General features: G+C 53.1%; 1 protein-coding gene across 1 annotated transcript in view; it reads left to right on the forward strand.

The window, feature by feature from the left end:
* Positions 1 to 23,334, forward strand: part of WDR54 (WD repeat domain 54) — an 82,706-nt gene that overhangs the window by 26,174 nt on the left and 33,198 nt on the right. Inside the window, exon 2 of the mRNA XM_063957465.1 lies at positions 6,301 to 6,536. Within this exon, the coding sequence (XP_063813535.1) occupies positions 6,312 to 6,536 (225 nt within the window). The 5' untranslated portion in view covers positions 6,301 to 6,311. The remainder of the gene's footprint in view (positions 1 to 6,300; positions 6,537 to 23,334) is intronic.

Genomic DNA, 23,334 nt, shown 5'->3' on the forward strand with positions numbered 1-23,334 from the left:
CAGATGGAGGTCCTGCCCTCTGTGCCATCTGCAGCTGGGAGCCGGACACTGCGCCAGGCACGTATAGAAGGACGCTATAAAGCAGATGGAGGTCCTGCCCTCTGTACCATCTACAGCTGGGAGCCGGACACTGCGCCAGGCACGTACAGGAGGACGCTATAAAGCAGATGGTGGTCCTGCCCTCTGCACCATCTACAGCTGGGAGCCGGACACTGCGCCAGGCAACGACAGGAGGACGCTATAAAGCAGATGGAGGTCCTGCCCTCTGTGCCCTCTGCAGCTGGAGCCGGACACTGCACCAGGCACGTACAGGAGGACGCTATAAAACAGATGGAGGTCCTGCCCTCTGCGCCATCTGCAGCTGGGAGCCGGACACTGCGCCAGGCACGTACAGGAGGACGCTATAAAACAGATGGAGGTCCTGCCCTCTGCGCCATCTGCAGCTGGAGCCGGACACTGCGCCAGGCACGTACAGGAGGACGCTATAAGCAGATGGAGGTCCTGCCCTCTGCGCCATCTGCAGCTGGGAGCCGGACACTGCGCCAGGCACTTACAGGAGGACGCTATAAAGCAGATGGAGATCCTGCCCTCTGCACCATCTACAGCTGGAGCCGGACACTGCGCCAGGCACGTACAGGAGGACGCTATAAAGCAGATGGAGGTCCTGTCCTCTGCGCCATCTGCAGCTGGAGCCGGACACTGCGCCAGGCACGTACAGGAGGACGCTATAAAACAGATGGAGGTCCTGCCCTCTGCGCCATCTGCAGCTGGAACCGGACACTGCGCCAGGCACGTACAGGAGGACGCTATAAGCAGATGGAGGTCCTGCCCTCTGCGCCATCTGCAGCTGGGAGCCGGACACTGCGCCAGGCACTTACAGGAGGATGCTATAAAGCAGATGGAGGTCCTGCCCTCTGCGCCATCTACAGCTGGGAGCCGGACACTGCGCCAGGCACGTACAGGAGGACGCTATAAAGCAGATGGAGGTCCTGCCCTCTGCGCCATCTGCAGCTGGGAGCCGGACACTGCGCCAGGCACGTACAGGAGGACGCTATAAAGCAGATGGAGGTCCTGCCCTCTGCGCCATCTGCAGCTGGAGCTGGACACTGCGCCAGGCACGTACAGGAGGACGCTATAAAGCAGATGGAGGTCCTGCCCTCTGTACCATCTGTAACTGGGAGCCGGACACTGCGCCAGGCACTAACAGGAGGACGCTATAAAGCAGATGGAGGTCCTGCCCTCTGCGCCATCTGCAGCTGGAGCCGGACACTGCGCCAGGCACGTACAGGAGGACGCTATAAAGCAGATGGAGGTCCTGCCCTCTGCGCCATCTGCAGCTGGAGCCGGATACTGCGCCAGGCACGTACAGGAGGACGCTATAAAGCAGATGGAGGTCCTGCCCTCTGCACCATCTACAGCTGGGAGCCGGACACTGCGCCAGGCACGTACAGGAGGACGCTATAAAGCAGATGGAGGTCCTGCGCTCTGCGCCATCTGCAGCTGGGAGCCGGACACTGCGCCAGGCACGTACAGATGGACGCTATAAAGCAGATGGAGGTCCTGCCCTCTGCACCATCTGTAGCTGGGAGCCGGACACTGCGCCAGGCACGTACAGGAGGACGCTATAAAGCAGACGGAGGTCCTGCCCTCTGCGCCATCTACAGCTGGAGCCGGACACTGCGCCAGGCACGTACAGGAGGACGCTATAAAACAGATGGAGGTCCTGCCCTCTGCGCCATCTACAGCTGGAGCCGGACACTGCGCCAGGCACGTACAGGAGGACGCTATAAAGCAGATGGAGGTCCTGCCCTCTGTGCCATCTGCAGCTGGGAGCCGGACACTGCGCCAGGCACGTACAGGAGGATGCTATAAAGCAGATGGAGGTCCTGCCCTCTGCACCATCTACAGCTGGGAGCCGGACACTGCGCCAGGCACTTACAGGAGGACACTATAAAGAAGATGGAGGTCCTGTCCTCTGCACCATCTGCAGCTGGAGCCGGACACTGCGCCAGGCACTTACAGGAGGACGCTATAAAGCATATGGAGGTCCTGCCCTCTGTGCCATCTGCAGCTGGAGCCGGACACTGCACCAGGCACGTACAGGAGGACGCTATAAAGCAGATGGAGGTCCTGCCCTCTGTGCCATCTGCAGCTGGGAGCCGGACACTGCGCCAGGCACGTACAGGAGGACGCTATAAAGCAGATGGAGGTCCTGCCCTCTGCACCATCTACAGCTGGGAGCCGGACACTGCGCCAGGCACGTACAGGAGGACGCTATAAAGCAGATGGAGGTCCTGCCCTCTGCACCATCTACAGCTGGGAGCCGGACACTGCGCCAGGCACGTACAGGAGGACGCTATAAAGCAGATGGAGGTCCTGCCCTCTGCGCCCTCTGCAGCTGGAGCCGGACACTGCGCCAGGCACGTACAGGAGGACGCTATAAAGCAGATGGAGGTCCTGCCCTCTGCACCATCTACAGCTGGAGCCGGACACTGCGCCAGGCACTTACAGGAGGACGCTATAAAGCAGATGGAGGTCCTGCCCTCTGCACCATCTACAGCTGGGAGCCGGACACTGCGCCAGGCACGTACAGGAGAACGCTATAAAGCAGATGGAGGTCCTGCGCTCTGCGCCATCTGCTGCTGGATCCGGACACTGCGCCAGGCACGTATAGGAGGACGCTATAAAGCAAATGGAGGTCCTTCCCTCTGCACCATCTACAGCTGAGAGCCGGACACTGCGCCAGACACGTATAGGAGGACGCTATAAAGCAGATGGAGGTCCTGCCCTCTGCGCCATCTGCAGCTGGAGCTGGACACTGCGCCAGGCACATACAGGAGGACGCTATAAAGCAGATGGAGGTCCTGCCCTCGGTGCACCCTGCAGCTGGAGCCGGACACTGCGCCAGGCACGTACAGGAGGACGCTATAAAGCAGATGGAGGTCCTGCCCTCTGTGCCATCTGTAGCTGGAGCCGGACACTGCGCCAGGCACGTACAGGAGGACGCTATAAAGCAGATGGAGGTCCTGCCCTCTGCGCCATCTGCAACTGGGAGCCGGACACTGCGCCAGGCACGTACAGGAGGACGCTATAAAGCAGATGGAGGTCCTGCCCTCTGCGCCATCTGCAGCTGGGAGCCGGACACTGCGCCAGGCACGTACAGGAGGACGCTATAAAGCAGATGGAGGTCCTGCCCTCTGCGCCATCTGCAGCTGGGAGCCGGACACTGCACCTGGCACGTACAGGAGGACGCTATAAAACAGATGGAGGTCCTGCCCTCTGCGCCATCTGCAGCTGGAGCCGGACACTGCGCCAGGCACGTACAGGAGGACGCTATAAAGCAGATGGAGGTCCTGCCCTCGGCGCCCTCTGCAGCTGGGAGCCGGACACTGCGCCAGGCACGTACAGGAGGACGCTATAAGCAGATGGAGGTCCTGCCCTCTGCACCATCTACAGCTGGGAGCCGGACACTGCGCCAGGCACTTACAGGAGGACGCTATAAAGTAGATGGAGGTCCTTCCCTCTGCGCCATCTGCAGTTGGGAGCCGGACACTGCGCCAGGCACGTACAGGAGGACGCTATAAAGCAGATGGAGGTCCTGCCCTCTGCGCCATCTGCAGCTGGGAGCCGGACACTGCACCAGGCACGTACAGAAGGACGCTGTAAAGCAGATGGAGGTCCTGCCCTCTGCGCCATCTACAGCTGGGAGCCGGACACTGCGCCAGGCACGTACAGGAGGACGCTATAAAGCAGATGGAGGTCCTGCCCTCTGCGCCATCTGCAGCCGGGAGCCGGACACTGCACCAGGCACGTACAGGAGGACGCTATAAAGCAGATGGAGGTCCTGCCCTCGGTGCACCCTGCAGCTGGAGCCGGACACTGCGCCAGGCACGTACAGGAGGACGCTATAAAGCAGATGGAGGTCCTGCCCTCTGTGCCATCTGTAGCTGGAGCCGGACACTGCGCCAGGCACGTACAGGAGGACGCTATAAAGCAGATGGAGGTCCTGCCCTCTGCGCCATCTGCAACTGGGAGCCGGACACTGCGCCAGGCACGTACAGGAGGACGCTATAAAGCAGATGGAGGTCCTGCCCTCTGCGCCATCTGCAGCTGGGAGCCGGACACTGCGCCAGGCACGTACAGGAGGACGCTATAAAGCAGATGGAGGTCCTGCCCTCTGCGCCATCTGCAGCTGGGAGCCGGACACTGCACCTGGCACGTACAGGAGGACGCTATAAAACAGATGGAGGTCCTGCCCTCTGCGCCATCTGCAGCTGGAGCCGGACACTGCGCCAGGCACGTACAGGAGGACGCTATAAAGCAGATGGAGGTCCTGCCCTCGGCGCCCTCTGCAGCTGGGAGCCGGACACTGCGCCAGGCACGTACAGGAGGACGCTATAAGCAGATGGAGGTCCTGCCCTCTGCACCATCTACAGCTGGGAGCCGGACACTGCGCCAGGCACTTACAGGAGGACGCTATAAAGTAGATGGAGGTCCTTCCCTCTGCGCCATCTGCAGTTGGGAGCCGGACACTGCGCCAGGCACGTACAGGAGGACGCTATAAAGCAGATGGAGGTCCTGCCCTCTGCGCCATCTGCAGCTGGGAGCCGGACACTGCACCAGGCACGTACAGAAGGACGCTGTAAAGCAGATGGAGGTCCTGCCCTCTGCGCCATCTACAGCTGGGAGCCGGACACTGCGCCAGGCACGTACAGGAGGACGCTATAAAGCAGATGGAGGTCCTGCCCTCTGCGCCATCTGCAGCCGGGAGCCGGACACTGCACCAGGCACGTACAGGAGGACGCTATAAAGCAGATGGAGGTCCTGCCCTCGGCGCCATCTGCAGCTGGAGCCGGACACTGCGCCAGGCACGTACAAGAGGATGCTATAAAGCAGATGGAGGTCCTGCCCTCTGCGCCATCTGCAGCTGGGAGCCGGACACTGCGCCAGGCACGTACAGGAGGACGCTATAAAGCAGATGGAGGTCCTGCCCTCTGCGCCATCTGCAGCTGGAGCCGGACACTGCGCCAGGCACGTACAGGAGGACGCTATAAAGCAGATGGAGGTCCTGCCCTCTGCGCCATCTGCAGCTGGAGCCGGACACTGCGCCAGGCACGTACAGGAGGACGCTATAAAGCAGATGGAGGTCCTGCCCTCTGCGCCATCTACAGCTGGGAGCCGGACACTGCGCCAGGCACGTACAGGAGGACGCTATAAAGCAGATGGAGGTCCTGCCCTCTGCGCCATCTGCAGCTGGGATCCGGACACTGCACCAGGCACGTACAGGAGGACGCTATAAAGCAGATGGAGGTCCTGCCCTCTGCGCCATCTGCAGCTGGGATCCGGACACTGCGCCAGACACTTACAGGAGGACGCTATAAAGCAGATGGCGGTCCTGCCCTCTGCGCCATCTGCAGCTGGAGCCGGACACTGCGCCAGGCACGTACAGGAGGATGCTATAAAGCAGATGGCGGTCCTGCCCTCTGCGCCATCTGCAGCTGGAGCCGGACACTGCGCCAGGCACGTACAGGAGGACGCTATAAAGCAGATGGAGGTCCTGTCATCGCGGTCGCTTCTACATTCACCTGTGAATCAGCCCCTTAGTGTATACACTGACCACTGAGCTGTCGTGCCTCCAGTCTAAGTATTATCATTCCCTGTCCACCCATATACCACAGTGTAATCCGCAGCGCCAGGGTCGCCCCATATACCGCAGTGTAATCCGCAGCGCCAGGATCCCCCCATATACCACAGTGTAATCCGCAGCGCCAAGATCCCCCCATATACCCCTGTGTAACCCCGCAGACCCAGGGTCTCCTGGTGACGCCACGTGCCTGTTTATGCTATATTGGCAGCACAGAGTATCAGTGGTCGTTCAGCGACCTAACGCCACGTTATATCGGCCTTTACGTGGCTGTAATCACGCTAACAATTGCGCAGTTTGCAAGGAGCCGCCCAGATGCAGAGAAATTTGAACAAAATAAATAGCACCCCCCAAACTGTCCAAACCTCACCCCACTGCACCCATACAGGCTCACCCTCCAATCACCAACCACACCCACTTTTTGTCAGTGATCCGCCCACTTCAGCACTGGTTGTGCCCGTATGGAGATCTGCAGTTAGGGACCGTTGGCTTAGTGCAAGGTCCTGTGGCAGCGGCGCACATATCGGGTTACTTACTGTATAGAAAGATAGCGCTGTGTGATGTTCCCCGCACCTGTCTGAGACAGAATAACCCGCAAGGATCTGATGGACCTCAGGCTTCAGTGTAGGTGGGTAACAATGTCTTCTGGTTTGCAGAGATCTCCGCCATGTACCGCAAAGACAAGAGTATACAGATGAAGAGCAGCGCCTCCGCTCTGTACAATAACCTCAGCGTATTGCCGATCGGTAACAAGAGTCTCACCTACTTTACTGTCGTCCATGGCAACACTGTCAACATGGTCAGCGCCTCTGCCGATGGCCTCAACTTCTCCCACCGTCAGCTGCAGTCCAAGGAGGAAAGTGTGGCCCTCAGCTCGTCCCTCATCACCCAGGTCAGCCCCCAACCAGTGCACGTACCTTCATCCCCCAGGTCAGCCGCCCACCTGTACATGTACCTTCATCACCCAGGTCAGCCACCCCACCCATACCTTCAACCCCCAAGGTCAGCCCTGCCACCCATACCTTCATCCCCCAGGTCAACCCCCCCCAACCAATGCACGTACCTTCACCACCCTGGTCAGCCCCCCCACCAGTACATGTACCTTCATCCCCCAGGTTAGCTCCCCCACCCATACCTTCATCCCCCAGGTCAGCCCTGCCACCCATACCTTCATCCCCCAGGTCAGCCCTGCCACCCATACCTTCATCCCCCAGGTCAGCCCCCCCACCCATACCTTCATCCCCCAGGTCAATCCCCCCAACCAATGCACATACCTTCATCCCCCAGGTCAGCCCCCCATCCGTACATGTACCTTCATCCCCCAAGTCAGCCCCCCCCCCCACCCATACCTTCATACCCCAGGTCAGCTCCCCCACCCATACCTTCATCCCCCAGGTCAGCCCTGCCACCCATAACTTCATCCCCCAGGTCAGCCCTGCCACCCATACCTTCATCCCCCATGTCAGTCCCCCCCACCCATACCTTCATCCCCCCGGTCAATACCCCCAATCAATGCACATAGCTTCACCCAGGTCAGCCCCCCCACCCGTACATGTACCTTCATCCCCCAGGTCAGCCCCCCCACCCATACCTTCATCCCCCAAGTCAGCCCCCCCACCCATACCTTCATCCCCCTTGTCAGCCCTGCCACCCATACCTTCATCCCCCAGGTCAATCCCCCCAACCAATGCACATACCTTCATCACCCAGGTCAGCCCCCCCACCAGTACCTTCATCACCCAGGTCAGCCCCACCAACCGTGCACCTACCTTCAACCTCCAAGTCAGCCCCCCCTGAGCATGTACATTCAACACCCAGGTCAGCCCCCCACCTGTGCACATACCTTCATCACCCAGGTCAGCCCCCCAACCAATGCACGTACCTTCATCCCTCAGGTCAGCCCCCCCACCTGTGCATAGTGCATGCACCTCCAACACCCAGGTCAGCCCCCACCCACCCATGCATGTAACTTCATCACCCAGGTCACCCCACCACCACCCATGGAAGTACCTTCATCACCTGGGTCAAACCCCCCCCCCCCCCCCCAATCCATGCACGTACTTTCATCACACGGGTCAGCCCCCCACCCGAGCACGTACTTTCATCACCCGGGTCAGCCCCCCACCCGAGCACGTACTTTCATCACCCGGGACAGCCCCCCACCCAAGCACGTACTTTCATCACTCGGGTCAGCCCTCCCTCCCATGCACGTACTTTCATCACCCGGGTCAGCCCCCCACCCGAGCACATACCTTCTTCACCTAGGTCAACTTCCCCCACCCGTACACGTACCGTCATCACCCAGGTAGTGTGCCCCCCCCATGCACATACCCCATAAAAAATGAGAATCAACCATTCTGCCCTCTACATCTCGTTATTACTTACCCTCCTAGTGGTCAGACATAGGTACTGCCCCCTACATCTCATTACTTACCCTCCTAGTGGTCAGACATGGCTACTGCCCCTACATCTAATTTTTTTTATCTTCCTAGTGGTACTGCCCACACTAAATCTCATGTATTTCTTCTCCTAGTGGTCATTTATAGGTACTGCCCCCTCTATATATCATGGTTTTCTCCCAGTGGTCAAATATAGGTACTGCATCCTCTAGTTCTTATGTATTTATCCTATTGGTCAGATATAGGTATTGCCCCCTACATCTCATTATTACTTATCCTCCTAGAGGTCAAAGATAGGTACTGCATCATCTGTATCTCATGTATTTATCCTAGTGGTCAGATATAGGTACTGCATAATCTATAGCTTGTGTATTTATCCTAGTGGTCATAGATAGGTACTGCATTATCTATATCTCATGTATTTATCCTAGTGGTCATATATAGGTATTGCATCCTCTATGTCTCATGTATTTCTTCTAGTGGTCAGATATAGGTACTGCATCATCTATATCTCATGTATTTATTCTAGTGGTCACATATAGGTACTGCACCTTCTGTATATCATGTATTTCTCCTTCTAGTGGTCAGATATAGGTACTATCACCCTCTGTATCTCATGTATTTCACCTCCTCGTGGTCACATATAGGTACTGTCCCCTCTATATCTCATGTATTTCTCCTTCTAGTGGTCAGATATAGGTACTGCATCATCTATAGCTCATGTATTTCTCCTAGTGGTCAGATATAGGTACTGCACCCTCTAGCTCATGTATTTCAACTCCTAGTGGTCACATATAGGTACTGCACCTTCTGTATATCATGTATTTCTCCTTCTAGTGGTCAGATATAGGTACTGGCCCCTCTATATCTCATGTATTTCTCCTAGTGGTCAGATATGGGTACTGCATCCTCTATATCTCATGTATTTCTCCTTCTAGTGGTCAGATATATTACTGCACCTCCTCTCTCATGTATTTCACCTCCTAGTGGTCACATATAGGTACTGCACCCTCTGTATCTCATGTATTTCTCCTTCTAGTGGTCAGATATAGGTACTGCACCCTCATCTCATGTATTTCTCCTCCTAGTGGTCACATATAGGTACTGCCCCCTCTATATCTCATGTATTTCTCCTTCTAGTGGTCAGATATAGGTACTGCCCCCTCTATATCTCATGTATTTCTCCTAGTGGTCAGATATAGGTACTGCATCCTATATATCTCATGTATTTCTCCTTCTAGTGGTCAGATATAGGTACTGCATCATCTATAGCTCATGTATTTCTCCTAGTGGTCAGATATATTACTGCACCCTCTGTCTCATGTATTTCACCTCCTAGTGGTCACATATAGGTACTGCACCCTCTGTATCATGTATTTCTCCTTCTAGTGGTCAGATATAGGTACTGCACCGTCATCTCGTGTATTTCTCCTCCTAGTGGTCACATATAGGTACTGCCCCCTCTATATCTCATGTATTTCTCCTTCTATAGGTCAGATATAGGTACTGCATCATCTATAGCTCATGTATTTCTCCTAGTGGTCAGATATAGATACTGCACCCTCATTATCCCATGTTTTTCTCCTTCTAGTGGTCAGATATAGGTACTGCATCCTCTATATCTCATGTATTTCTCCTAGTGGTCAGATATAGGTACTGCATCCTCTATATCTCATGTATTTCTCCTTCTAGTGGTCAGATATATTACTGCACCCCGTCTTATGTATTTCACCTCCTAGTGGTCACATATAGGTACTGCACCCTCTGTCTCATGTATTTCTCCTTCTAGTGGTCAGATATAGGTACTGCACCCTCATCTCATGTATTTCTCCTCCTAGTGGTCACATATAGGTACTGCCCCCTCTATATCTCATGTATTTCTCCTTCTAGTGGTCAGATATAGGTACTGCCCCCTCTATATCTCATGTATTTCTCCTAGTGGTCAGATATAGGTACTGCATCCTATATATCTCATGTATTTCTCCTTCTAGTGGTCAGATATAGGTACTGCATCATCTATAGCTCATGAATTTCTCCTAGTGGTCAGATATATTACTGCACCCTCTCTCTCATGTATTTCACCTCCTAGTGGTCACATATAGGTACTGCACCCTCTGTATCTCATGTATTTCTCCTTCTAGTGGTCAGATATAGGTACTGCACCCTCATCTCATGTATTTCTCCTCCTAGTGGTCACATATAGGTACTGCCCCCTCTATATCTCATGTTTCTCCTTCATCCACTAGGGGCCACTGGAGCGTAGTTACAATGGGGAATAGTAGGCAGTAATTGGGAGCTGGCACTTTAAAAAATTCTAACCCTGTGGCTAGCTCCTCCCCTACTATCTCCCCTCCAAGCCAGTCTTAGTTTAGTGCCCAAGGGAGCTGGTTCACTTGGGTTTAGCTGAAGAAATTTTTATTTTTTCTTTATTATTTTATTTTTTCTAACTTACACTCACAGACTGGCAGCTCTGCCACTGCCAGTCTGCACCGTGGGAGCTGCCGGCGGGGTCCCATCGCAGCTGCGTGCGGCTCGGGATGGGCCCCGGCTGAGGGAGACACTGAGCTCTCCTGAGTTGGCGGACACCGCTGCGTGCGGCGCGTGTCGCGGCCACTCCATCCAGCAGAAGATTCCGGCAGCACGGCAGCGGTGAGTATCTGACGGCCGGACACCGCTGCGTGCGGCGTGTGTCGGGGCCACCCTCCACCACTGAAAGGTGTGTATATCCCCCCCACCCAGACTGTTGGGATGAAGGGGTGACAGGGGGGTTCTGAAGACTTGATTTTATCATTGGTGACACAGTGACTGAGCACCCTTACACCCTAACCCCCCCCCCCCCTTCCCCCCACCTCGGATTATTATTATTATTCATTTTGTATTTATTAAAAAAAAATAAAAAAAAATAACAGCGCTGTGCCGCGCTCCCGCTCGCCCGCCCGCCAGCCGCCCGCTCTCCTCACTGCTCGGATCCCCGCCAGCGCGGCTCACATAGCCGCTACAGGGATCCGACATACGCATTGCAGTTTTAAATTTGGCGCGTCAAGGAGGGGGGCGGGGCTTAATCCCGCTCTGCGCGCCCGGAAGTACAGCGCGCCGGGGACCCGTTCTTTTCCTATCAGCAGCGCGGGACGGAGGCCACGCGACACAGCAAAAGCAGTTACAGTGGGGAAGGGGGGCACTCGGGGGCACTACAGGTACGAGATTTGTTTATTGCAGCCTGTCACTGCACACAGTATCGTGCAGGACAGATCGGCTGCTGTGGCTACATTCTTTTCCCTGCTTCCCTCCCCTCCCTCTCATTCTGCCTATAGCTGTTTCCTGTGGGGGAAGGTTATCAAGTTAGGTGCTGCCATGGCCACTAAAGGCTCCAAGGCAGCTCAAAAGCAGGGTCAGGTTTTAGGTGAGGAGTCACAGCAATCAGCCCAGCCCTCCTCAGAACCCCAGAGCGCCCCGACATGGACGACACAACTCACAGAGGTGATGTCCCTGCTGACTGGGGAACTTAAAGCCTCTCGGAAAGATAGAGAGGCGGCCCAGTTCCGACAGCTTGTCCCGGTACCGGCGCCAGAACCTGCATGGGCAGTCTCATTGGCAAAGTCAGTGGAAGGGCTTTCCAGGGCTGTAATACCTTCCCAAGCCCTGTCCTTTAGTCCCCCCCAACAGGCTGCAAAAAAGAGATTGCTAGCCTCGGTGTTACAGGACTTTGACGATGATATGCCTCAATTAGATGAGGCGGGGGTAGATGTACAGGATATACAGGATGGGGATATCCAGGATACTGGGGACGATCAGGTATATGAGGACTCTGAACCAGTAGCTCAGGGTATAGAGGCTCTTATTACTGCTATTCGCTCAGTCTTACAGGTGGAGGAGACGGAAGACATCTTACGCCCTTCAAGGTTTGGCACCGACCAATACCTGCCGGTGACTTTTCCAGTTTCGGAGGAGCTGGATGCGCTTATAACAGCAGCCTGGAAGCATCCAGACACGAAATTTCAGGTATCAAGGAAAATGTTGTCTTCCTATCCTTTTCCCGCAGGTAGCAGAACGCGCTATGAGAACTCTCCGATCGTGGATCCTTCGGTGTCTCATCTGTCCAAAAAGACGGTCCTGCCTGTTCCGGGGGCAACTTCTCTTAAGGAGGCGTCAGATAGGAAGTTGGAGTCTACCTTAAAGAATATTTACTCTGCGGCAGGGGTTTTGCAGCGCCCGGCCCAGGTAGGTTGTTGGGTCAACAAGGCAATCGAAGCGTGGGCGGAACAATTGTCCTCTGGAATTCGTGACGAATTACCGGCGGATCAATTGATAGACTTGGCAGAACACATCCGTGAATCAGCCCTTTATCTTTGCGAAGCGTCCAAGGACATAGGTGTTCTTGGAGCTAGAATTTCCGCTTTAACAATCGCGGCCCGCAGAGCACTATGGCTCCGGCATTGGCATGCGGATACGGAATCCAAAAGGGCGGCAGAGGCGTTACCCTTTACGGGTGAGGTTCTGTTTGATCTGGATGCCTGGATCTCTACGGCCACGGGGGGTAGGTCGTCTTATCTTCCTTCTGCTGCTCCAGCCGCTCGCAGACCATATAGGGGTCCCTCTTTTCGATCCTTTCGTGCCCCTTCCAGGTTTCGAGGACAGGCCAGGGGTGGAGCTTCTACCTTCCGTGGCCATAGAGGTAGAGGCGGCGGCAGGGGTAGAGGTTCCGCAGCCTCAGCCCAGTCAGACGTTAAGTCTTCTGGCACTGCCACCGCATGACGGGCCTTCCTCCCACCTGGGAGATCACAGGGTGGGAGCTCGTTTGTGGGATTTCAAGGAGGTCTGGATACAGTCCTGCCCAGATGCCTGGGTCCGGGATCTCATCACTTGCGGTTACAAGCTCGTATTTCAGGAACAACCACCCCAGCGGTTCTTTACCACGGGTTTGCCAGTTTCCGACAACCGGGGAGTTGCCTTACAAACCGCAGTCCAGAAGCTTCTGTCTGCAAGGGTTGTGATCCCTGTTCCCTCGCATCATCGAAAACAGGGCTTTTACTCAAGCCTGTTTCTAGTACCGAAGCCGCACGGCTCAGTCAGACCAATCCTGAACTTGAAAGATCTCAATCCGTATTTGAAGGTGTTCAGGTTCAAGATGGAGTCCCTCCAGTCTGTCATTGCGGGGTTGGAAAAAGACGAGTTTCTGGCATCCTTAGACATCAAGGACGCATACTTACACGTTCCCATTTGGCCTCCTCACCAGGCTTTTCTCCGGTTCGCAATACAGGACGCTCATTTCCAGTTCCAGGCCCTTCCTTTCGGTCTCTCTTCTGCCCCCAGAGTGTTCACAAAGATCATGGCGGTCATGATGGCCCTGCTTCGGAAGCAGGGTGTGACAATTGTTCCCTATCTGGACGATCTGCTAATAAAAGCAAGCTCAGCAGAACGGTTACTTCAGAATATCCGGATGACACAGGACCTTCTGATCCGACACGGGTGGGTCCTGAATTTCCCGAAGTCTCACTTATGTCCCGCACAACGGCTGTTGTTTCTGGGAATGATTCTCGACACAGTCCATCAGAGGGTTTTCCTTCCGCGGGACAAGATACTTTCTCTGCAGACACTGGTAAGACTGGTCCTTCAACACCGTCGGGTGTCAGTATATCTGTGCATTCGCCTGCTGGGAAAGATGGTAGCAGCGTTCGAGGCTCTTCCGTACGGTCGCTTCCACTCTCGACCGTTTCAGCTATGTCTTCTAAATCAATGGTCAGGATCTCATCTGTTCCTTCATCAGCGGGTGACGCTATCTCCAAAGGCACGGTCATCACTGCTCTGGTGGCTCCAATCGACCCATCTGTTGGAAGGAAGACGGTTTGGCATATGGGATTGGACTCTCCTCACCACGGACGCCAGTCTGCGAGGCTGGGGAGCAGTGACCCTGGGACATCAGTTTCAGGGGCGCTGGTCAATCCACGAATCCGCTCTCCACATAAACATCCTCGAACTAAGGGCGGTGTACAACGCCCTGCTGCAGGCACATCACCTCTTGCGAGGTCGAGCGGTCAGAGTTCAGTCCGACAACGCCACGACGGTAGCATACATCAACCGTCAGGGCGGCACTCGCAGCCGCGCAGCGATGAGGGAAGTCACCAACATCCTTCTCTGGGCGGAGAAGTATGCCCTGTCCTTCTCGGCAATATTCATTCCGGGAGTGGACAATTGGGAAGCCGACTATCTAAGCCGGCAGGACATGCACCCGGGAGAATGGTCACTACATCCCCAGGTGTTTTGGCAACTGGTCCGCCGGTGGGGAAAACCGCAGATCGATCTCATGGCGTCCCGCCTGAACCATCAGTTGCCTCTTTACTACTCTCGGACGAGGGACCCGGCGGCGGCGGGCGTGGATGCTCTCACGGCTCCTTGGAATTTCCAGTTTGTTTACCTCTTTCCTCCGTTCCCGCTGTTGCCGAAGGTTCTGCAACGCATCAAGAGAGAAGACGCTCTGGTTCTCCTAGTGGCTCCAGATTGGCCACGCAGGGTTTGGTACTCCGCTCTACATCTGTTGTCGGTGGCCGAGCCTTGGCCCCTACCACTACGAGACGACCTTCTACAACAGGGTCCTTTTTGTTATCCAGACTTACGCAGTCTACGTTTGACGGCGTGGCTGTTGAGAAAGCCATCTTGACCAGGAAGGGGATTCCTCGTACAGTTATACCTACTATGCTTCGGGCTAGGAAGTCGGTTACATCTTCTCACTACTACCGCATTTGGAAGGCTTATGTAGCATGGTGTGAACGTCGAGAATATTCCCCTTCCGTGTATAGCTTAGCCCGTCTTCTCCGTTTTTTGCAGGCGGGTTTTTCAGCAGGCCTAAGACTGGGCTCACTAAAAGTGCAGGTCTCTGCTCTTTCGGTTTACTTCCAGAAACGGTTAGCCTTGCTGCCTGAGGTTCAGACCTTCTTTCAGGGGGTTCTTCGAATACAGCCTCCCTTCCGTCCTCCGACAGCGCCATGGGACCTCAGTCTGGTCCTGTCCTTTCTGCAGTCTTCATTGTTTGAGCCCCTGGAATCAGTAGAGATAAAATATCTCACCTGGAAGGTGGTTCTACTCCTGGCGCTGGCTTCAGCTAGATGAGTGTCAGAACTAGGGGCTCTCTCTTGCAGGTCTCCTTACCTGGTGTTTCATGCGGATAGGGCCGAGCTTCGTACTCGTATGTCCTTTCTACCAAAAGTGGTGTCTGATTTTCACATCAATCAGCCGCTTGTAGTACCGGCCCTCTCAGGGGACTCTCCGGATGTGAGATCATTGGACGTTGTAAGAGCGCTCAAGATCTATGTGGATAGGACTTCGGCTATTCGGAAGTCTGATTCCTTATTTGTGCTGTACGACGCTGCCCGCCGGGGTTGGCCGGCCTCTAAGCAGACCTTGTCTCGATGGATTCGACTGACCATCAGACAAGCTTATTTGGCGGCTTCTCGGGAACCTCCATCTTCCATTTCAGCTCACTCCACACGCTCTGTGGGACCTTCTTGGGCGGCTGCCCGGGGGGTCTCTATGACTACTTTATGTCGGGCGGCAACTTGGTCCGGCCGTCATACGTTTGTCAAATTCTACAAGTTTGACACTTTTGCGGCCTCTGCATCCCACTTTGGCCGAGCGGTTTTACAGGACTCTCAGCGCTCTCCCACCCGTTCTGGGAGCTCTGGGACGTCCCCATTGTAACTACGCTCCAGTGGCCCCTAGTGGATGAAGGAGAAATCAGGATTTTGGTACTTACCGATAAATCCCTTTCTCCGATTCCACAGGGGCCACTGGACGCCCGCCCAGCGCTGTTCCTCCTTGTTGTTTGTTGCTTAAGGTTTGCGGTTCAGTTAATGACCGCTTGTTGAGTTCAGGTTATCCTGTTTATTATTAGGTTCAATTCCAGGGTTAGTTTGGGTTATCCTGGTTGAGTAGACGTCAATAACCTCCTCTACCTTATGATTTTCTCTATTACAGCTCTCCTTGGGCACAGTGTTACGTAGACTGGCTTGGAGGGGAGATAGTAGGGGAGGAGCTAGCCACAGGGTTAGAATTTTTTAAAGTGCCAGCTCCCAATTACTGCCTACTATTCCCCATTGTAACTACGCTCCAGTGGCCCCTGTGGAATCGGAGAAAGGGATTTATCGGTAAGTACCAAAATCCTGATATTTCTCCTTCTAGTGGTCAGATATAGGTACTGCCCCCTCTATATCTCATGTATTTCTCCTAGTGGTCAGATATAGGTACTGCCCCCTCTATATCTCATGTATTTCTCCTTCTAGTGGTCAGATATAGGTACTGCCCCCTCTATATCTCATGTATTTCTCCTAGTGGTCAGATATAGGTACTGCATCCTATATATCTCATGTATTTCTCCTTCTAGTGGTCAGATATAGGTACTGCATCATCTATAGCTCATGTATTTCTCCTAGTGGTCAGATATATTACTGCACCCTCTCTCTCATGTATTTCACCTCCTAGTGGTCACATATAGGTACTGCACCCTCTGTATCTCATGTATTTCTCCTTCTAGTGGTCAGATATAGGTACTGCACCCTCATCTCATGTATTTCTCCTCCTAGTGGTCACATATAGGTACTGCCCCCTCTATATCATGTATTTCTCCTTCTAGTGGTCAGATATAGGTACTGCATCATCTATAGCTCATGTATTTCTCCTAGTGGTCAGATATAGGTACTGCACCTTCATTATCCCATGTTTTTCTCCTTCTAGTGGTCAGATATAGGTACTGCATCATCTATAGCTCATGTATTTCTCCTAGTGGTCAGACATAGGTACTGCACCCTCTGTCTCATGTATTTCACCTCCTAGTGGTCACATATAGGTACTGCCCCCTCTATATCTCATGTATTTCTCCTTTTAGTGGTCAGATATAGGTACTGCATCATCTATAGCTCATGTATTTCTCCTAGTGGTCAGATATAGGTACTGCACCCTCTGTCTCATGTATTTCACCTCCTAATGGTCACATATAGGTACTGCACCCTATGTATCTCATGTATTTCTCCTTCTAGTGGTCAGATATAGGTACTGCACCCTCTGTCTCATTTATTTCACCTCCTAGTGGTCACATATAGGTACTGCTCCCTCTATATCTGATGTATTTCTTCTAGTGGTCAGATATAGGTACTGCATCAGCTATAGCTCATGTATTTCTCCTAGTGGTCAGATATAGGTACTGCACCCTCTGTCTCATGTATTTCACCTCCTAATGGTCACATATAGGTACTGCACCCTATGTATCTCATGTATTTCTCCTTCTAGTGGTCAGATATAGGTACTGCACCCTCTGTCTCATGTATTTCACCTCCTAGTGGTCACATATAGGTACTGCCCCCTCTATATCTGATGTTTCTCTAACGTCCTAAGTGGATGCTGGGGACTCCGTAAGGACCATGGGGAATAGCGGCTCCGCAGGAGACTGGGCACATCTAAAGAAAGCTTTAGGACTATCTGGTGTGCACTGGCTCCTCCCCCTATGACCCTCCTCCAAGCCTCAGTTAGATCTCTGTGCCCGAACGAGAAGGGTGCACACTAGGGGCTCTCCTGAGCTTCTTAGTGAAAGTTTTAGTTTAGGTTTTTTATTTTCAGTGAGACCTGCTGGCAACAGGCTCACTGCATCGAGGGACTAAGGGGAGAAGAAGCGAACTCACCTGCGTGCAGAGTGGATTGGGCTTCTTAGGCTACTGGACATTAGCTCCAGAGGGACGATCACAGGCCCAGCTTGGATGGGTCCCAGAGCCGCGCCGCCGGCCCCCTTACAGAGCCAGAAGGCAGAAGAGGTCCGGAAAATCGGCGGCAGAAGACGTCCTGTCTTCAACAAGGTAGCGCACAGCACTGCAGCTGTGCGCCATTGCTCTCAGCACACTTCACACTCCGGTCACTGAGGGTGCAGGGCGCTGGGGGGGGGGCGCCCTGAGACGCAATAAAAACACCTTGGATGGCAAAAAAATGCATCACATATAGCTCCTGGGCTATATGGATGCATTTAACCCCTGCCAGAATACATAGAAAAACGGGAGATAAGGCCGCCGATAAGGGGGCGGAGCCTATCTCCTCAGCACACTGGCGCCATTTTCCCTCACAGCTCCGTTGGAGGGAAGCTCCCTGTCTCTCCCCTGCAGTCACTACACTACAGAAAGGGTTAAAAAAGAGAGGGGGGCACTAATTAGGCGCAGTATTAACTATACAGCAGCTATAAGGGGAAAAACACTTATATAAGGTTATCCCTGTATATATATATATAGCGCTCTGGTGTGTGCTGGCAAACTCTCCCTCTGTCTCCCCAAAGGGCTAGTGGGGTCCTGTCCTCTATCAGAGCATTCCCTGTGTGTGTGCTGTATGTCGGTACTTTTGTGTCGACATGTATGAGGAGAAAAATGATGTGGAGACGGAGCAGATTGCCTGTAATAGTGATGTCACCCCCTAGGGGGTCGACACCTGAGTGGATGAACTGTTGGAAATTACGTGACAGTGTCAGCTCTGTATAAAAGACAGTGGTTGACATGAGACAGCCGGCTACTCAGCTTGTGCCTGTCCAGACGTCTCATAGGCCGTCAGGGGCTCTAAAGCGCCCGTTACCTCAGATGGCAGATATAGACGCCGACACGGATACTGACTCCAGTGTCGACGGTGAAGAGACAAATGTGACTTCCAGTAGGGCCACACGTTACATGATTGAGGCAATGAAAAATGTTTTACACATTTCTGATAATACGAGTACCACCAAAAAGGGGTATTATGTTCGGTGAGGAAAAACTACCTGTAGTTTTCCTGAATCTGAGAAATTAAATGAGGTGTGTGATGATGCGTGGGTTTCCCCCGATAACAACTGATAATTTCTAAAATGTTATTGGCATTATATCCTTTCCCGCCAGAGGTTAGGGTGCGTTGGGAAACACCCCCTAGGGTGGATAAAGCGCTCACACGCTTGTAAGGGCTCTATCCTCGCCTGAGATGGCCGCCCTTAAGGATCCTACTGATAGAAAGCAGGAGGGTATCCTAAAATGTATTTACACACATACTGGTGTTATACTGCGACCAGCAATCGCCTCAGCCTGGATGTGCAGTGCTGGGTTGGCGTGGTCGGATTCCCTGACTGAAAATATTGATACCCTAGATAGGGACAGTATATTTTTGCCTATAGAGCATTTAAAAGATGCATTTCTATATATGCGTGATGCACAGCGGAATATTTGCCGACTGGCATCAAGTCTAAGTGCGTTGTCCATTTCTACCAGTAGAGGGTTATGGACACGTCAGTGGTCAGGTGATGCGTATTCCAAACGGCATTTGGAAGTATTGCCTTATTAAGGGGAGGAGTTATTTGGGGTCGGTCTTTCAGACCTGGTGGCCACGGCAACAGCTGGGAAATCCACGTTTGTACCCCAGGTCGCCTCTCAACATGAGAAGACGCCGTATTATCAGGCGCAGTCTTTTCGTGGACAAGCGGGCAAAAGGTTCCTCATTTCTGCCCCGTGACAGAGGGAGAGGAAAAAGGCTGCAGAAATCAGCCAGTTCCCAGGAACAGAAACCCTCTCCCGCCTCTGCCAAGCCCTCAGTATACGCTGGGGCTTTACAAGCAGAATCAGGCACGGTGGGGGGCCCGTCTCAATGAATTTCAGCGCGCAGTGGGCTCACTCGCAAGTAGACCCCTGGATCCTTCAGGTGATATCTCAGGGGTACAAATTAGAATTCGAGACGTCTCCCCCTCGCCGTTTCCTAAAGTCGGCTTTACCGATGTCTCCTTCTGACAGGGAGACAGTTTTGGAAGCCATTCACAAGCTGTATTCCCAGCAGGTGATAATCAAGATACCCCTCCTGCAACAGGGAACGGGGTATTATTCCACACTGTTGTGGTACCGAAGCCGGACGGCTCGGTGAGACCGATTCTAAATCTAAAATCTTTGAACACTTACATACAGAGGTTCAAATTCAAGATTGAGTCACTCAGAGCAGTGATTGCGAACCTGGAAGAAGGGGACTACATGATGTCTCGGGACATCAGGGATGCTTACCTTCATGTCAAAATTTACCCTTCTCACCAAGGGTACCTCAGGTTTATGGTACAGAACTGTCACTATCCGTTCAGACGCTGCCGTATGGATGGTCCACGGCACCCCGGGTCTTTACCAAGGTAATGGCCGAAATGATGATATTCCTTCGAAGGAAGGGAATTTTAGTTATCCCTTACTTGGACAATTCCCTGATAAGGGTAAGATCCAGGGAACAGTTGGAGGTCGGTGTAGCACTATCTCAGGTAGTGTTGCGGCAGCACGATTGGATTCTCAATATTCCAAAATCCCAGCTGGTTCCGACGACTTGTCTTCTGTTCCTAGGGATGATCCTGGACACAGTCCAGAAAAAGGTGTTTCTCCCGGAGGAGAAAGCCAGGGAGTTATCCGAGCTAGTCAGGAACCTCCTAAAACCGAGCCAAGTCTCAGTGCATCAATGCACAAGGGTTCTGGGTAAAATGGTGGCTTCCTACGAAGCAATCCCATTCGGCAGATTCCACGCAAGAACTTTCCAGTGGGACCTGCTGGACAAATGGTCCGGGTCGCATCTTCAGATGCATCAGCGGATAACCCTGTCACCAAGGACAAGGGTGTCCCTCCTGTGGTGGTTGCAGAGTGCTCATCTTCTAGAGGGCCGCAGATTCGGCATTCAGGACTGGGTCCTGGTGACCACGGATGCCAGCCTGCGAGGCTGGGGAGCAGTCACACAGGGAAGGAATATCCAGGGCTTATGGTCAAGCCTGGAGACATCACTTCACAAAAATATCCTGAAGCTAAGGGACATTTACAATGCTCTAAGCTTAGCAAGACCTCTGCTTCAAGGTCAGCCGGTGTTGATCCAGTCGGACAACATCACGGCAGTCACCCACGTAAACAGACAGGGTGGCACAAGAAGCAGGAGGGCAATGGCAGAAGCTGCAAGGATTCTTCGCTGGGCGGAAAATCATGTGATAGCACTGTCGGCAGTATTCATTCCGGGAGTGGACAACTGGGAAGCAGACTTCCTCAGCACGACCTCCACCCGGGAGAGTGGGGACTTCACCCAGAAGTCTTCCACATGATTATAAACCGTTGGGAAAAACTCGACAGGTATTACGCCAGGTCCAGGGACCCTCAGGCAATAGCTGTAGACGCTCTGGTAACACCGTGGGTGTACCAGTCAGGGTATGTGTTCCCTCCTCTGCCTCTCATACCCAAGGTACTGAGATTGATAAGATGGAGAGGAGTAAGCACTATATTCGTGGCTCCGGATTGGCCAAGAAGGACTTGGTAACCGGAACTTCAAGAGATGCTCACGGAGGATCCGTGGCCTCTACCTCTAAGAAGGGACCTGCTCCAGCAAGGACCCTGTCTGTTCCAAGACTTACCGAGGCTGCGTTTGACGGCATGGCGGTTGAACGCCGGATCCTGAAGGAAAAAAGGCATTCCGGATGAAGTCATCCCTATCCTGATCAAAGCCAGGAAGGATGTAACCGCAAAAACATTATCACCGCAATTGGCGAAAATATGTTGCGTGGTGCGAGGCCAGTAAGGCCCGACGGAGGAAATTCAACTGGGTCGATTCCTACATTTCCTGCAAACAGGAGTGTCTATGGGCCTGAAATTGGGGTCCATTAAGGTTCAAATTTCGGCCCTGTCAATTTTCTTCCAAAAAGAACTAGCTTCAGTCCCTGAAGTTCAGACGTTTGTAAAAGGGGTACTGCATATACAGCCTCCTTTTGTGCCTCCAGTGGCACTTTGGGATCTCACTGTAGTTTTGGGTTCCAAAAGTCACATTGGTTTGAACCACTTAAATCTGTGGAGTTAAAATATCTCACATGGAAAGTGGTCATGCTGTTGGCCCTGGCCTGGGCCAGGCGCGTGTCAGAATTGGCGGCTTTATCCTGAAAAAGCCCTTATCTGATTTTCCATTCGGACAGGGCGGAATTGAGGACTCGTCCTCAGTTTCTCCCTAAGGTGGTTTCAGCGTTTCACCTGAACCAACCTATTGGTGGTGCCTGCGGCTACTAGGGACTTGGAGGACTCCAAGTTGCTAGACGTTGTCAGGGCCCTGAAAATATATGTTTCCAGGACGGCTGGAGTCAGGAAATCTGACTCGCTGTTTATCCTGTATGCACCCAACAAGCTGGGTGCTCCTGCTTCTAAGCAGACTATTGCTCGTTGGATTTGTAGTACAATTCAGATTGCACATTCTGTGGCAGGCCTGCCACAGCCAAAAATCTGTAAATGCCCACTCCACAAGGAAGGTGGGCTCATCTTGGGCGGCTGCCCGAGGGGTCTCGGCTTTACAACTTTGCCGAGCAGCTACTTGGTCAGGAGCAAATACGTTTGTAAAATTCTACAAAATTGATATCCTGGCTGAGGAGGACCTGGAGTTCTCTCATTTGGTGCTGCAGAGTCATCCGCACTCTCCCGCCCGTTTGGGAGCTTTGGTATAATCCCCATGGTCCTTACGGAGTCCCCAGCATCCACTTAGGACGTTAGAGAAAATAAGAATTTACTTACCGATAATTCTATTTCTCATAGTCCGTAGTGGATGCTGGGCGCCCATCCCAAGTGCGGATTGTCTGCAATACTGGTACATAGTTATTGTTACCAAAAAATCGGGTTATTGCTGTAGTGAGCCATCTTTTCTAGAGGCTCCTCTGTTATCATGCTGTTAACTGGGTTCAGATCACAAGTTGTACGGTGTGATTGGTGTGGCTGGTATGAGTCTTACCCGGGATTCAAAATCCTTCCTTATTGTGTACGCTCGTCCGGGCACAGTATCCTAACTGAGGCTTGGAGGAGGGTCATAGGGGGAGGAGCCAGTGCACACCAGATAGTCCTAAAGCTTTCTTTAGATGTGCCCAGTCTCCTGCAGAGCCGCTATTCCCCATGGTCCTTACGGAGTCCCCAGCATCCACTACGGACTATGAGAAATAGAATTATCGGTAAGTAAATTCTTATTATTTCTTCTAGTGGTCAGATATAGGTACTGCATCATCTATAGCTCATGTATTTCTCCTAGTGGTCAGATATAGGTACTGCACCCTCTGTCTCATGTATTTCACCTCCTAGTGGTCACATATAGGTACTGCCCCCTCTATATCTCATGTATTTCTCCTTCTAGTGGTCACATATAGGTACTGCTCCCTCTGTCTCATGTATTTCTCCTTCTAGAGGTCACATATAGGTACTGCACCCTCTATAGCTCATGTATTTCTCCTCCTAGTGGTCAGATATAGGTACTGCTCCCTCTATATCTGATGTATTTCTCCTAGTG

The sequence above is a fragment of the Pseudophryne corroboree genome, chromosome 1 (assembly GCF_028390025.1).
Source record: "Pseudophryne corroboree isolate aPseCor3 chromosome 1, aPseCor3.hap2, whole genome shotgun sequence".
Classification (NCBI taxonomy): domain Eukaryota; kingdom Metazoa; phylum Chordata; class Amphibia; order Anura; family Myobatrachidae; genus Pseudophryne; species Pseudophryne corroboree.